The following is a 16,095-nucleotide window of genomic DNA, read 5'->3' as shown; positions in this document are numbered from 1 at the left end:
CCCCACCTTGTTCTCATCTTCATGCTTTTGCACATGCCATTCCCTCTGCCTGGTAAAATGCTCCACAGATACAAACAGGTCAAATGTCACCTACATGAAAACTTCCCTAGCAGTTAATGGATCTTTCCTTCTCTAAACCGATAGTACTTTGTCATGTTTCTTATCAGACTATCCTGCCATTGTCTGTTTACATCTTCTGAACTATTCTGTAAGTATTTTACAACTAGAAGCACATGTCTCATTTCTTCTTATTTCTACTGCCTAGCACTGCCTGGTACATAGTAGGCTCTTAAATGCCTTTATATGAATGCAATTGAACGATGTTTCTATAGAAAAATATTTTTTCAGCGTTTCAACTAAGATATGAAGCACACTTCACTCTCTAGCCATTGATCCTCACCCCTCTTCATAAGGACTGTTCACTGGATCCCTAACATTAATTTTCCTGCTATCTGAGCAACCAGAATTTTCACTGGAAAGGATTAAGCTATAGCTTTCTGTTTAGATTTGTATTTCCCAAGACAATGAAAAGAAAATAATATTAAAACAACTTGAAGACGAAAATGGACAGACATGGTTCTAGTGTCTATACACCCTACCCTCTAGACAAGAGCACTTAAACCCACATACCAAAAGGTGTAAACGAGATTTTCAGAATAAGTCATTTCTTTCTCTCTACTATATAAGACCTGAGAGAGCCTGAAGCCCTGGGCTAATAGGCATATAGTTAAGTGTCTGTGGAGTCAAGTCACATAAACCGATGAAAAAGGTACAGATTCTGAGACCAAGTTAAAATGCAAAAACATTGACAAATACTTCAAAGTGAAGAACTGTGAACAAATCTGATCAATGAAGCTAAAAATAAAAGCAAAGTAACGGAATAGGATGGAATGAAAATATCTAACGTGTATCAAATACCAATACTGAGATAGACAAGGTTGGGCACTATCCTTTAAATTACGTTATTTAATCTTCACAACAAACCTCAAGGTAGGTATTAGCCCCATTTTTACAGATGAAACACTAAGCTTAATGAGAGGCTCAGGTAATAAGGGCTGACCCCTGTTTCAAAACAGGTCAGCCCTCAAAGCCCATGCTCTTTCAACAAAGCAGTCTAGCCAGAGTCTAGCTTATTTCTATTTAGACTGATGGGAACTTTAAGACTTAACATGTCTAATTTAATCTGAACAATGACCCTGAAAGAAAGTGAGAAAGTTGCCAGTGGCCACCTCTCAAAACCCACAGGCTTAGCTGGTTTCACAGGAGAATTCTACCAAATTTCCAAAAGCGGATAACCATAATGCTATTTAAACTGTTCCAGAGCATTAGAAAGAACTTAGAAATTATTTTTTACAAAACCAGCAGAACATTGATACCAAAACATGACAAAGATAACATCCTCCAAATAAAAGATCAGATCAGACCAACTATCATTTTTCAATAATATTAATGCTAATATTTTTATTTAGAGTTTTTGTAAATACAATCTAGTGGTGCATACAAGACTATTCTGCCTAAGCCCAGAGATGCAAGAGTGGATATGTATTAGAAAAGTACTATTAATTTAATAAGCCAATGGAGAAAAAACCCTATCTCTATAGATGTTGAAAACACAGGTGGCAAATTCAACATTGATTCCTGATTTTTTTAAGCTCTTAATAAAATAGGATTTTTTAAAAATATGTATCTCAAGCCAAACAGCAATCTCAAGCCAAAAGACAGAATCATATTTAAAGTATTTTTTCATTAAGGTAAAAAACAAAGCAAAAATTTCCACCATTTTTTTCTTTAACATTTTCTGGAAATAACTACAAATTCACTTGTACCAAAAAAAAAAAAAAAGTCTAAAAATGAGAAGGAAGTATTAAAACCATCTGCAGATGCTATAACTGTATTAAAAAAAACCCCAAGAGAATCAATGCTGAAAACTACTGGACACACTAAAATAATCCAATAAGGTAAATGGTTACAAAACTGGTACACACACACACACACACACACACACAAAACAACTGCTTGTCTGTGTATGCATAATATCCACTCTAAAATATGATGGGAGAGCCATTTGAGACAACATGGATGAACTTGTAGGACATTATGCTAACTGAAATAAACTAGACACAGAAGAACAAATACTATATGATCACACTTATATGTGGAATTGAAACAAGTCAAACTTGCAGAACCAGAAAAGAGAATGTTGGTTGCCAGGAGCTGGTGGGTGGGGGAAATAAGATGTTGGTCAGAGGATACAAACTTTCAGTTATAAGATGAAAAAGTTCTGGGGATCTAATGTACCACCTGGTGACTACAGTTAATAATACTGAACTGTATACTTTAAATTTGCTAAAAGAATAGATCTTAAGTGTTCTCATCTCACACACACACACACACAAAAGGTAACTATGTGAGGTAATAGATGTGCTAATTAACTTGATTGCAGCAATCATTTCACAATGTATACTGTATACTAAATCATCATGTTGAACACATTAAATACAAAAAATGTTTGCCAATTATATAAAGCTGGGAAAATTTTTTATTTTTTTAACCATGAAGGAAGAAAAATTCCTATTTATAATATCTCACACACACACCATTAGAATAAATCTAACAAAACTTGTGCAGGACATTTATGAAGAAACTTTTGTTACTAATGAACATAACTGAATAAATTGAAAGACATCCTATTATTAGCTAAGAAGACTCAATACTCCCTAAATTAACCGATAAATATAGGGGAACTAGGCAAGTTAGTGCTAAAGTTGAACTGTTAAATAAATAAGCCAAGAAAAATCTAAGAGAAACTGATTAAGAAAGACTAGTGCTATGATACTAACAAGCATGTAATTAAAGTGTTTTGGCATTGGCACACATATAGGAGGATAAATCTTAAGAGAACAGAACCAAACACATTATAGGACTTTAGTCTATGATTTAGGTGGCATTTCAAAGCATTGGGGAAAAGATGATTACTCAATAAATGGTGTTAGGATCACAGTGTAGCTATTTGGAAAACTCACTCTTTTTTTTTTGAATTACACGGGCCTCTCACTGTTGTGGCCTCTCCCGTTGCGGAGCACAGGCTCCGGACGCGCAGGCTCAGCAGCCATGGCTCACGGGCCCAGCCGCTCCGCGGCATGTGGGATCTTCCCGGACCGGGGCACGAACCCGTGTCCCCTGCATCGGCAGGCGGACTCTCAACCACTGCGCCACCAGGGAAGCCCTGGAAAACTCGCTCTTTAACAAGCAGTTCCACTCCTAGAAATGTATCATCCAGATAACCGTAAACCTTACTTCCTTCAGCCTTTTCCCTACATCACCCTCTAAGAGAGGCCCTTCCCTGAGCCCCCCTCTTTAAAATTATAGCGCCCAAACCCAACCCCCAATTCCAAGAAGCCCCTGTTTTGCTTTTATTGTTTATTTTTCTCCATAACATTTATCACCAACAACATGTCATTTGTTTACAGTCTGTCTTCCTCATTAGAACATAAGCTCCATGAGGACAAGGATATTTGTATGTTTTTCGCTCATTTATCTCCAGCATCACTCAGTAAACACTTTTTAAATGATAAAGATATTCTGTGGCATAAGAGTATCCCTCCCACCTTCACTGCAAGCTCAGTCTCACAGTGTAAATATGCTCAGAGCAGACTCCCTCCCCAGACCTGCATCACAATTGTCCTAACCTGCCTGCCAGTTGCTGGTTGGGCAGGGCATGTGCCCCCATCCTTACCGATGGGAAAAAGTGCGATGTGCCAGGGAGATTTCTGGAAAAGGTTTCCATCACTTTAGAAAAAAAAAAAAAAGGATGGGAGAAAATGCCTCTTTCTTTCCAAGACTCTGTCATGCCTACACATGATGCTTGGCACTGCATCAGCCATTTTGTAATTGCGAGGGGAATGTCAACACACTGAAGATGAAGAAATGAAAGCAAGTTCTGAACTTCAGTGGACACTTTCATCACTGAATTAACCAACCTTGAAATCACTTTTCTAAAGTAAACTCTTAATTTTTAAAAGCTACTTTTAGTTGCTCATTCTGTTTCTTGAAGCAGAACACATCCTGATACCTACTTACACGTGTGCAAAAGACTTGCCTAAGAATGTTCATTTCACTTGTAAATATTTATAAAGCAAACTGCTGGTATCTAAAAGTAATAAGTCAACAGAGGCCTCCTCTAGTAAAGTTACCAAATGCCCAGCAGTGTGCTGGTAAAGGTTTACCAATCAGCTAGGAGAAGGGAGAGACTATTTGTAGAGTTTGCCAATTTCCATGGTGTAAGTAATCCCATTGAGGTCAATTTCAATAATGGCCGAGTTTAACAACCAGTTCACTAAATTCCTGCCAAGATAACAATCAGCTCTCCTGAGCCAGTAAAACCAGCTCCAGCACACCACTGCTTACATGTAGACAAGGATGTAGATACTTACGCACTAGTAAGGAATAATTTCCTAGACATACTTAAGAGGAAAAGGGCAATGAAACTACTTATAATGGGCTTTAATTATAGAATCAACTATTTCATGTTCACACATATTTGGATAGACTATCTTTAGAAAACTATTCAAGAAACCTGAACAAGATTGTGTAACGAGTGGATAAGAAACCTCCTTTTATACTGTTGCAAGCTGCTTGAACTCTTTTTGACCATGAATTACCTTTTCATAAAAATTACAATTTTGAAAAATTAAACATCACTAAATTTTCATTTTTGCAAAATAAGTCTCCTTTTCTTGATTACATACTTTGCCCCTTTTTGATGCTTAAGACAATTCTCACTAGGTTTAATAACCCCCAACCAGAATTGGGTCAGCAAACCAAACAAACTGAAATTACAAAGATACATTTTGCATTTTTTTTCCCTAAATTAACCTAAGCAACAAAATTGCTGTGGTTCAACTTCAAGACAAATCAAAAAAAATCACACAAGTAATCATTTCATCTATAACTGCTTTTGTTAAAAAATAAATTGAGCCAAGCGTGAAAAGTACACTCACATATCCTTAAACCAGCCCCATATACATGAACTCACAGCAAGATCACTTTGCACCTCCTGGGTCTTCACACAGTGTCACATGGAAATCATCAGGATCTAATTAGTGACTTAGAGAAAGGAAGCAATAATAGAGTGCCACAAGCAGTCTACAAAACTTATAGGTCACTAAAGGTCACCCACAGCAACAAGGCTCCACTGCTCAGTTTGCTGTGTATCACACACCAGACTCCTTGGATTCAACAGGCAACTGTGTAACCACAATCAAGGAGCTTGTTTTCAGGCCTTACTAGAGACTGCCCTCTTGTCCAGTTTAACTTCTTTTCAATTTTTAGTGTCAGAAACACAAGGAGGGCTTCCCTGGTGGCGCAGTGGTTGAGAGTCCGCCTGCCGATGCAGGGGACACGGGTTCGTGCCCCGGTCCGGGAAGATCCCACATGCCGTGGAGCGGCTGGGCCCGTGAGCCATGGCCGCTGAGCCTGTGCGTCCAGAGCCTTTGCTCCACAACGGGAGAGGCCACAACAGTGAGAGGCCCGTGTACAGCAAAAAAAAAAAAAAACCACAAGGAAATAAAATTCATGGTTAGATTGATGTTTTTTCCCTTGCTCTTCCACCTCCTGCTATGTCAGGAAGTAGCATTAAAGTTCCATCTCGTGGTTGCCCAACAGGACACAGGAAGCCTGGACCTTACAACCTGATGACTAGTGACTGCAATGCAGTGAGATAGAGCCGAAGTTTAGTTACACAGGGAACAGCACTGAAACAAGGTCAGGCTGCTAAATTATCAAGGACAACATTTACCAGGTTTTCCCCTATACAACACGTATATGCGCTATATGGGCACTCACACATTAAAGCAGTTTTTTTCTTTACCATGACAAAAGGATTCAACACAGGAATGGAGAAGTTAGATGGGGGAGGGGACATCTAGTCTATCTATTCTCCTTCCCACCCTCCTATGTCTAAAGAATTCTCGGGCTTCCCTGGTGGCGCAGTGGTTGAGAGCCTGCCTGCTGATGCAGGGGACACGGGTTCGTGCCCCGGTCTGGGAGGATCCCACATGCCGCGGAGCGGCTGAGCTTGCGCGTCCGGAGCCTGTGCTCCGCAACAGTGAGAGGCCCGCGTACCGCAAAAAAAAAAAAAAAAAAAAAAAAAGAATTCTCCATTTTCCCCACCATCAACACAAACCTAAAACCATTCAGCAAATGTTAAGACAAGCATGAAATCAGAAGGGACTAAGACCTGAGGGAGAAAAAATAAGAAGAAAAGAAGGAGCAAGTGAATGGCAACACAAATCCACAGTTATGAGCAAACTTCAGTGTTATTCCTCAAGACACAGATTTTCACAGGTATTTGCTAACTACGATGCTTACAAAATACTATGGATTTCTTAAAAATGTCTACAAGCTCTTACAGTTTTTGAACACAAAGCTGAACAAGGCAGTGAGAGAGAAAAAGACTTAAAAATATTAACATGTATTACTTATATAATAAATAATTTTTACATTACTGTACAATAACTTACGAAAATTCAAAAGAGGTTTAAAGTCATAACTTTCAACATGATCTAAAATGCAAACCACATAAGCGAAAACCAAGTATGAATGAATGTCTCTGGCCAAAAGTAAATGTGAAGCAATACGAAATCAAACCATTTCTTCTGAGATATTCTTCATTCAGTGGTGCTGAAGAGCAAGACCATGCAATCAAAAAACCAAACGTCAAAGAAATGATACATGCGGGGACACAAATGATCTTCAAAAGGAAAAAATGGATAACAACAGCATTTATCATTATTAAGAGTCTGGGACAAGAGATGTAAAATATGAAACAGCTGTAACATTTGGCACGTATATTCAGGTAGATTAAAAGGCATCATCTATTGCTCGACTCAGCTCATAAGCTAATAAATTAGTGGTTAAGGCTCCATTTAAAAGCATTTTAGGCTTTCAATCTTGAGCAGGCAGATCCATCTGAGTATTAATTCTTACCACTGCAAAGGGAGTACTAGAGTTCTATAAAATCCACATTAAGACAAACATTAACCAAGGTGGTATTTTACATGGGTTAACTGTACTCTGTTAAATTCTAGGCTATTCTGAGAAATACCAGTCCATGTCTAATTGTGCACAGCACAGAATCACAAATACCAATAAGCACCAATTCTGGATAACAGGCTGGTAAGTGGGTGACCACACTTACCGTTTTCCACATAGGGATGAAAAGGTAAGACCAGAGCAAGGATGACCCTGCCTCTAGTTGGCTCCAAGACACTTCTGATATCTTTTAACAAAGTCAGGGGCTGATCACAGCGGTCCAGCAAATTCAAGCAGCTGATGACATCATACTGGAACCCTGTATTCTGCCATTCATTTATACCAAGTACTCTGGAAAAATCAGAAAGATACAAACCCTCTTAAAGACATCTTTAAAAATACTTAGATGCCAGTAAAGACTTTAATTTTGTCTTCTAAATCAAAGTAAGTTCAAAAATCTTCATTTATAATTTATATTTGCAATAATAAAATGGCCATACAAAAGTAAACAACCATATTTCTTTAAATTTAGCAATTCTCCTATTCCCAAATCTCAAAACATGCAAAATTTCCTTTATAAGAACTAGTATGTTTAATAAGTATGAAGATATAAGATGATAAAAATGGTTATGAAATTGGGGCATCCAATTCTTGAACATCAGTTAATGAACAAAGAATCCTACTTTTACATTCACTGGAATGTAATCGTAGAATACATCATATATTCATGTTTTCTATTCCTAGGGTCCCTCCTATTTTTAAGAATGGCTAGGAGTGGTATAAGATAATTTCCATTTATGTCTTTTGAGCACATCTCTATTCCCAGGAGAGAGATACTATTTCATATTCTAGAATCTTCATATCTAAATAACTATATAGAAAAAGATAAAGCACAGGACATCCTATTAAAACAGTAAGCGAAAAACATAGTTAACACACCACTCTCAGCCCTCAGTATCTCATGAACACACAGTCTCTCCCTCCCTCTCTCTCCTCCCTGTCTTCTCTCGCCCTAAGAACATTTCTAGTCCTTTACAATGTTTTACTCACAGAGAGGAGGAGACCTTATATCAAGAGGCTTTGTTAGCCACACCATTAAGGCAATTCTATAAATTACTCACTCCTGCTTGGTTATACCAATCAGAATGTGGAAGGTGAGGCATGTTATGATAGAGGCAGGAGGAAAAGGAAACAGGAAAAAGGACCTTTGGTAAACAAGTCTTTGATCACGCTCAGCAAACAGAGATATCTTAAAAAATTCTAGAAGCATAATGAGGACTGTTTAGGAAAACTCATAGTATAATGACATTTCAGAGCATTTTTGTATAGCCGAATAAAAAGAAACACTAACTGCTCAGGTGCATCTTCTTTTCAATCTAGATTTTTTTTATTTTTTAATTTTATTTATTTATATTTTTTGCGGTATGCGGGCCTCTCACTGTTGTGGCCTCTCCCGTTGCGGAGCACAGGCTCCGGACGCGCAGGCTCAGCGGCCATGGCTCATGGGCCCAGCCGCTCACGCGGCATGTGGGATCTTCCTTCCAGGCCAGGGCACAAACCCACATCCCCTGCATCGGCAGGCGGACTCTCAACCACTGCGCCACCAGGGAATCCCTCAATCCAGATGTTTTTAAAAACTAAAGCCTCCTCCAGAGCAAAACTGACAAACTTCAAGGAGCTAGTCAGATTTCTTTGTTGCTTGAAATTAGGGCATTAGAGCTCCAAAATCACTTTGTTGTATCGAAACTGTGACTGCAATGATGATTTTAGGAGCTGTATTTAGCTCATTTAAACTAGAGAGAAGACTCTACTTTCAGGATAAAAATGTCATCAATTCCCATTTTAAAAGCAGAAATGAACAATTAAAAAGAAAGACTATTTATATATTAATACCTTAGCCAAGCAGCCAATTTAAATTCATAAATTTGCAAAAGACAAATTACATATTTGATTTAAAAAACCAAAAAAAAAAAATTAGGCCTGATCTAAAATGAAGCAGAACCCAACATCATCAGCATGTTTTAATCTAGAATAATGTGGGCTTCCCTTGTGGTGCAGTGGTTAAGAATCCGCCTGCCAATGCAGGGGACATGGGTTTGAGCCCTGGTCCAGGAAGATCCCACATGCCGCAGAGCAGCTGGGCCCGTGCGTCACGGCTGCTGGGCCTGCGCTCTGGAGCCGGCGAGGCACAACTACTGAAGCCCAAGCACCTCGAGCCCGTGCTCCGCAACGGGAGAAACCACTGCAATGAGAGGCCAGCACACCACAACGAGGAGGGGCCCCTGCTCACCACAACTGGAGAGGGGCTGCGCGCATCAGCGAAGACCCAATAAATTTTATTTTTAAAAATATCTAGAATAATCTAACTAAATCCATCTCAGAATTATTTGAGGATAGGTAGTTTCCATGTTGGTAATTTTGAAAGACAGAAACACATGCTCATAACAGAAAATTATAGCCTTAATACTGGGACAGTTAAAACTATACCTATAGAGGTCCAACTTCATCTTTACTTCTGTTTTGTGATTTCTACTTGTAAACTCAGTTCCACTGATGAAGACATATTTATCAGCCCCACTCAAACTGCATATTAGCCCAGGAATCCTAACAAGTTGTTAGAATCTTCCTCTTCTTATGAGAAAAATGAAAGAAGTGACTTGTCCAAGGTCACACTGTAAATCTCTAGCAGAGTAGAAATTACAACTTGGAAACTCTCCTAGTATGTTATTCAGGTCAATGAACCTGCTCTCTCCATATAAGGTGAGAAAGAACCTAACAATCAGTCCTTGAATAAATGCTTCCAGGGTGGTGGGTTGAGAGTGAATGGCCATCCCTTCAGTCTCCAGTATCTTTTTGTTAAAAAAGAAAAGAGGATATGAACACGAGAAATAGAATTAACCACAATATTTTCTTTTCTTTTCAAGAAAGATCCCTATAGATCAAGATAACCTATAGATAATGGATTAAAGTCAAGCATCTTTCAAATTTACATTAAAGATCTTTGTTCTCTGGTGTCAAAAATGTATACGCAACTCCTTCTGAACTACCCACACGTGAACTGCCCGTGCGGACTTAATTCCAAACCCGTCCACATTGCCAGTCCGCATCTTGCCACACACTTGTTTCCTCCACTATCTACAAACCACCATTCAGATCATGTCAACAAATTTTCACGTTAACTTTTGGTAAAGCAGACTAAGGAAGGTAACCATGCTGCCAAAATTTTCTTCCTGCCAAACAAAAGTTTTTATTTATTGTCATTTGAATTGTGGAACCGTTCATTAGTACACACAATCAAGAAGTAATTGTATAATCCCTTCCTAAATGTCTACGGCTCTCTCAAAACAGCATTTCTAACCCTAGAAGAAAGGCGTCCGTTCAGGGGGTTATTATTTTCAAGAAAGTGAGTTAAGTAATAGTTTACCTTCAGGGGGATTTAAAATACACTTTCCTTAGAGAAGTAACAAAGCAATCAGTATTTTGATAAATCCTAAATAAAAAACAAAATACCAGCAATGTAGAGAAAATTTATTGTTTTGTTTTAAAAATCAAAGCCACATCCTTAAATTTTACAATCAGGTTTTCTGGCATAAACAATAATATCCTGGCAAAACAGAGGGAAAACCTGGCCATCTTCTGTTTTATGGGTTTATTTCAAAAGTGACATCCAGAACCTTTATTAAAAAGCCAGTTTTTCATGAGCCCAGATATTGAAGAGAAACAGAAAACAGCTACCTCCCAAAAAGAAGCCAAAAAAAAAACCATGGAAGCTAAAAGTCTGCCCTGCCATCATGGATCAGGCGAACCCTAAACTTAGTAAGATACTGCTTGCCCATTAAAATGTCAAACTGTACCAAAAGTTGCCACTTTTGTGAATACGTTTCTATTTCATACTAATAATATTATGAAGGGAGTGTCAACCAGTATAACTTCCCTATCAAACTGCAAACAGATTTTGGCATATGAAATATTTATTAGGGAAAAAAAAAATAAGTTGTTTTGTTTTGTTTTGGCCGCTCCACACAGCTTGCAGAATCTTAGTTCCCCGACCGGGGACTGAACCTGGGCCACAGCAGTGAAAGTGCTGAGTCCTAAGCACTGGACTGCCAGGGAATTCCCAATAACTAAGTATTTTTTATATGGTGTACAAGTTTATCAGGTAACATAACATGTAAACTCTACATATATTGAATCACTAATTCAAACATCTGAAGTCTCACTGAAAATTCCTTTTGGGCACTCAGTCTCAGAAGGGTTTGAATGTCAGGCAAACAAGCAAGGCCATGGCCCAGGGTAGGTGGGCCTCCTTCCACATAAATCCCTTTAAATACCCATTTACAGTAATCTTCCCTTCCCCTCCTTCCTACTTGGTCTTCTCTTCCCCAGGCTAAAAATGACCATGTTTTGCCAAAATTTAAATCTAATCCTGCTCCAAGAGCTATGCTAATGCTCTGTCTCTAGGGTTAGTCTGTTCCTAAGATAGTCTTCTACTTAGGAACTTAGCTGGGTAGGAAAGTGAGGGAGTACATAATTCTCTCCTTTCTTTCTAAGCCTAAGCCCAGCTTCAAATATATCAGAGAAGGAAGCAGGCTCTACCTCCACCTCCCCCATTCCATACTCAGCACCGTCTTCCCCCATTCAATAGAATCCATACTGAATTAAGAATAACCTTCTTCCCAAGTCTCTCAAGCAGCAGATGGTCTAAAAACCAAGATTTGACATTTCACATCCATTTGAATGGATATTATCAAAAAAACAGAAAACAACAAGTATTGGTGAAGATGTAGAGAAACTGGAACACTTGTGCATTGCAAGTGGGACGTAAAATGGTGCAGCTGCTATGGAAAAGGTATGGCAATGCATCAAAAAATTAAACACAGACTTACCATTTGATCCAGCAATTCCACTTCCGGGTATATACCCAAAAGAAGGGAAAGCAGTGACTCAAAACAGATATCTGTACACCCATGTTCACAGCAGCATTATTAACAATAGCTAAAAGGTAGAAGCAACCCAAGTGTCCATCGACAAATGAATGGATAAACAAAATGTGGCATATACATACAATGGAATATTATTCAGCCTTAAAAAGAAAGGAGATTTTGACATATGCTACCACGTGGATGAACCTTAAAGACATTATGCTCAATGAAATAAGCCCATCACAAAAGGACAAGCATTGTACAATTCCTCTTATTTGAGGTTCCTAGAATAGTCAAATTTGCAAAGACAGCAACTGGAATGGTGGCTGCCAGGAGCCAGGGGGACAGAGGACTGGGGAATCAGTGTTTAATGGGTACAAAGTTTTAGTTGGGAAAGATAAAAAGGTTCTGGAGATGAATGGTGATGATGGTTACACCACAATGCAAATATACTTAATACTACTGAACTGTACACTTAAAAACGGTTAAAGTGGTAAATTTTATGTTACATATTTTTACCACAATTTTTAAAAAGCTTTTTTTAATTAAAAAAAATAAACAAACAAAAAACGAGATTTGAGAATGCCATATTCAAATTAGGGAACAAGTCCCTACATCTGATCTCTCTTCTCCAAGCTGTCTCTCACCCACCCTTTTCCTTCCTACAGTGCCAAAACCTCTAGTTCAGAAGAACACTGCCAAGGAAAGACGATTTCTCTCTCAATTTCCACTTACTTGTACAGCTGACCCTTGAACAATGCAGGTTTGAACTGCCTGGGTCCACTTATACACTGCCCATATTTTTCAAAGGTAAATACTACAATACTACACAGTCCATGGTTGGTTAAATCCGCACATGTGCAGGAACTGCAGATACAGAGGGCTGACTGTAATTATACGTGAATTAACCCCTGCATTGTTCAAGAGTCAACTGTAATATGGAAAGATTTTTTTTTAATTCCTCATCATGGAAATTGTTTCTGATTTATATTCTTTAAATAATATAATCTCAAGAAGCAATACATCTAAAACCAAGAAATATACTCTAAACCATGTCTAGAAATTATACCTGTATTTCTTCTTCTGAAGCTGCCATATCATAGTTTCAGACAGCTCAGTGGCGTAAATTTCTTCAAAATGAGGGCTCATTATTTTTGTGACTTCTCCATCTCCAGCACCTAAATCAAGAAGTCTATGTGTTTTCCAGTCTGGATTAATTTTAAGCAGTCTCTGAAACTGATCTGGTGAAAAGACAAACATTGAGCCTCTTCCTAGCAACCTGGAAAAGAAAAAAGGACAAAAATGGATGACTCTATACAAGATAAGCACTTCCACCCAACATCCACACAAAGTAGTGACTCAACACCAACAGCCTCTGAACTTACACAATGTTTATTTTATAAGATTATACGATTAAAATATATATCTTTTATATGATTTATGATTAAAAAGCAAAGTTAATAAAATAAGAAAACACCTCTAGATATCATCGTCTGCCTTTGAGGCTGCAAACAATATACCAAAAAGAGTGGGGAAAGGAGAGGAATAAAAGGTGGGAAGGGAAGAAGAAATATATAAGAAATTAAAAGATGAATGTGGGGCCTCCCTGGTGGTGCAGTGGTTGAGAGTCCGCCTGCCGATGCAGCGGACACGGGTTCATGCCCCGGTCCGGGAAGATCCCACATGCCGCGGAGTGGCTGGGCCCGTGAGCCACGGCCGCTGAGCCTGCGCGTCCGGAGCCTGCGCTCCGCGACGGGAGAGGCCACAACTGTGAGAGGCCCGTGTACCGCAAAGAAAAAAAAAAAAAGATGAATGTGAAGAATTTAAGTCAAAATAGGAAGGAAAGATGGAAGGAGTAATAGAAAAAAATGACAGGCCAACAGGATCAGACCACAACACTAGCCAATAACACTAAGCAGAAAAAGCAAATGGGGAAAAAAGCCATTTAGAATATGAAACTGAACAATGAGTATAAAAAATAGCTCTAGGTATTAGATTTTTAAGAGACACTAGAGAAAAGAGGAAGAGTGGTCCTTGTGATATCAGTTAATCTGCATATAAAAAGTAGATTCATACTTGTGTCAGTTTGTATGTTATACAGTTGGCTGGGTCCTATTATTTCTAAAAATCCTAAAAAACATCTAAAACATAGTAATGCCTTTGAAAAAAGAGGACTTAAAATGGAGATCAAAGAGAGCTCTCCTAAAAGCAGCTACAGATCAAACCAAGTCCTGAGGAAGCATCATCTTGGGAAATAAAATGCACTCCCTATTTAGAACTTGCTTTCTAGCTCTCAAATCCCAGTCTGTCTAGGACAGGGATTCTCAAACTTCCTTTAAGCAGCAGAACCGTTTCTTTAAATGAAGCAGACGTTACTCATGGACAATGTAAAATGTAACAGGAGAACTGCTGCTGAAATGAGGTTGAGAGCCTCAGCGCTGCTGCCAGCCCACTCCTAGGCCTTTCTCTGCAGCCTGAAGCAGCTCCTGAGGCGCTTCCTCTTCAGACCCTGGAAAAGCCTGAAAACCACTGGTCTAGGAAATGGCAGGGAAATCTGTACCATACTGCTGCTTTCTGGAAATAATCCTAAGGTGCAATATGTTTGTTACACAGTGACTGGAAGGACGTGTGCAACTGGGTGTTCCTGGTAAGACCAGTTCCAGGAAAAAATTAAAATATGGAGCTCATATAACAAACTCCTCCTCCCCTTTCCCTTAGAAGAGGTCAACCAAATCTAACAATATACTTGCAGTAAATCTTCTGCCCTACAGAAATGCTAAAAAATGGGGTGGGGGGGACCCTCAGAGACTTTCACCCAATACAACTAGCTCCCAGAGAAAACATCTCCTAAAAGACAAGTTGTTTTTAATCCTCAATTGTTCCTATCTTCTAGTGGGAAAACAGGCTGAAAAAGAAATCTGAGAAAAGGAGCTGAACTTCCTGAAATAGCTATACAAAATTTCACATGGGAGCCAGAGTCAGAACAAGAGCTAAGAGAGGTCACAGGCTTGGTGGTACATGTTTCAAATGCTGGTGCTAACTTGCCATAGGACCAAAAGTAAGTTGCAAAACAGTTACATGGCTTAAACTTTCCCAATTTTACAATAACATGCTTCCCTAGCCATCTCTTTGGAGTCTAAGGACCCTTGACATGATAATCATAAAATTCTAGAGCTAGAGGTCATCTGAGGTCAGAGCTCAGGTTGAAAGGCACCAGAGAGAGAAGCATTGCCCTATTTCCAAAGATCATGAGCAACAGAGGCTACACAAAAAGATTTAAACTGCCAAAAGAAAAAAAAAATCTAAATTCATCGAGCCCAGATGAATTTTGGTCTCTAGGAAGCCCTGGGAGTAGGTGGGAAGAGTTTTGGGTGGTCACAATTACTTGAGGGTGCTACTGTCACTTAGAGGGCAAGGTCAGAAAAGTCAGACTTCCTGCAATGTGTGGGACAGTCCCACACAATGAAGAATTACCCCACTTAAAATACCAAGACACTGACTTTTGCTCAGTACAAGGTTTCCAGCAAACACATACCACCGAGAGGTATGGCTCTCTTATTTGTCTTTAACTCCCAAAGTTAGTGATGTCGATGTATTTTTTTTGGTGTGTGTGTGTGTGTGTGTGTGTGTGTGTGTGTAAAAAACCATCCTACGTTCTCTAAGTTCTCTCTAGATTTAGAGTCTACAGAGGAGATAAACCTCCTTACAAATATCTTCCTTATAAAATAAACTCTGAAAACAGCTATCAAGTCTCTCCTTACTTGGTCTTCCCCTTCCCAGTAAAGGACGTCGATAAGTACCTTATCTTTTTAATTCAAGAAGGTTACCATAGGGGCTTCCCCGGTGGTCCGGTGGTAAAGAATCTGCCTTCCAATGCAGGGGAAACGGCTCGATCCCTGGTCAGGGAACTAAGATCCCACATGCCGCGGGGCAACTAAGCCCACGAGCCACAACTACTGAGCTCCCACACCTTAATGTGAGAGCCTGGGTGCCACAAACTACAGTGCCCACGGCCTCTGGAGCCCATGTGCCACGACCAGAGAGAGAAAACCCTCACGCCACAACTAGAGAGAAGCCCGCAAGCCTCAACAAAGAGCCCACGCACCGCATGGAAAAGATCTCGCATTCTGCAACAAAGATC

General features: G+C 39.3%; 1 protein-coding gene across 3 annotated transcripts in view; it reads right to left on the bottom strand.

Annotated features, from left to right (window-relative positions):
- METTL9 (methyltransferase like 9) overlaps positions 1–16,095 on the bottom strand; it is a 46,698-nt gene that overhangs the window by 15,258 nt on the left and 15,345 nt on the right. For all 3 annotated transcript variants that reach the window (XM_032604932.1, XM_032604931.1, XM_032604929.1), the window contains exons 3-4: positions 13,024–13,233; positions 7,199–7,383 (exon numbers count right to left, since the gene is read on the bottom strand). In XM_032604932.1, the coding sequence (XP_032460823.1) occupies positions 7,199–7,383; positions 13,024–13,233 (395 nt within the window). The remainder of the gene's footprint in view (positions 1–7,198; positions 7,384–13,023; positions 13,234–16,095) is intronic.

This window comes from Phocoena sinus, chromosome 15 (genome assembly GCF_008692025.1).
Source record: "Phocoena sinus isolate mPhoSin1 chromosome 15, mPhoSin1.pri, whole genome shotgun sequence".
Classification (NCBI taxonomy): domain Eukaryota; kingdom Metazoa; phylum Chordata; class Mammalia; order Artiodactyla; family Phocoenidae; genus Phocoena; species Phocoena sinus.
Note: the sequence above shows the minus strand (reverse complement) of the source record. Positions and strands in the feature narration are given on the sequence as shown.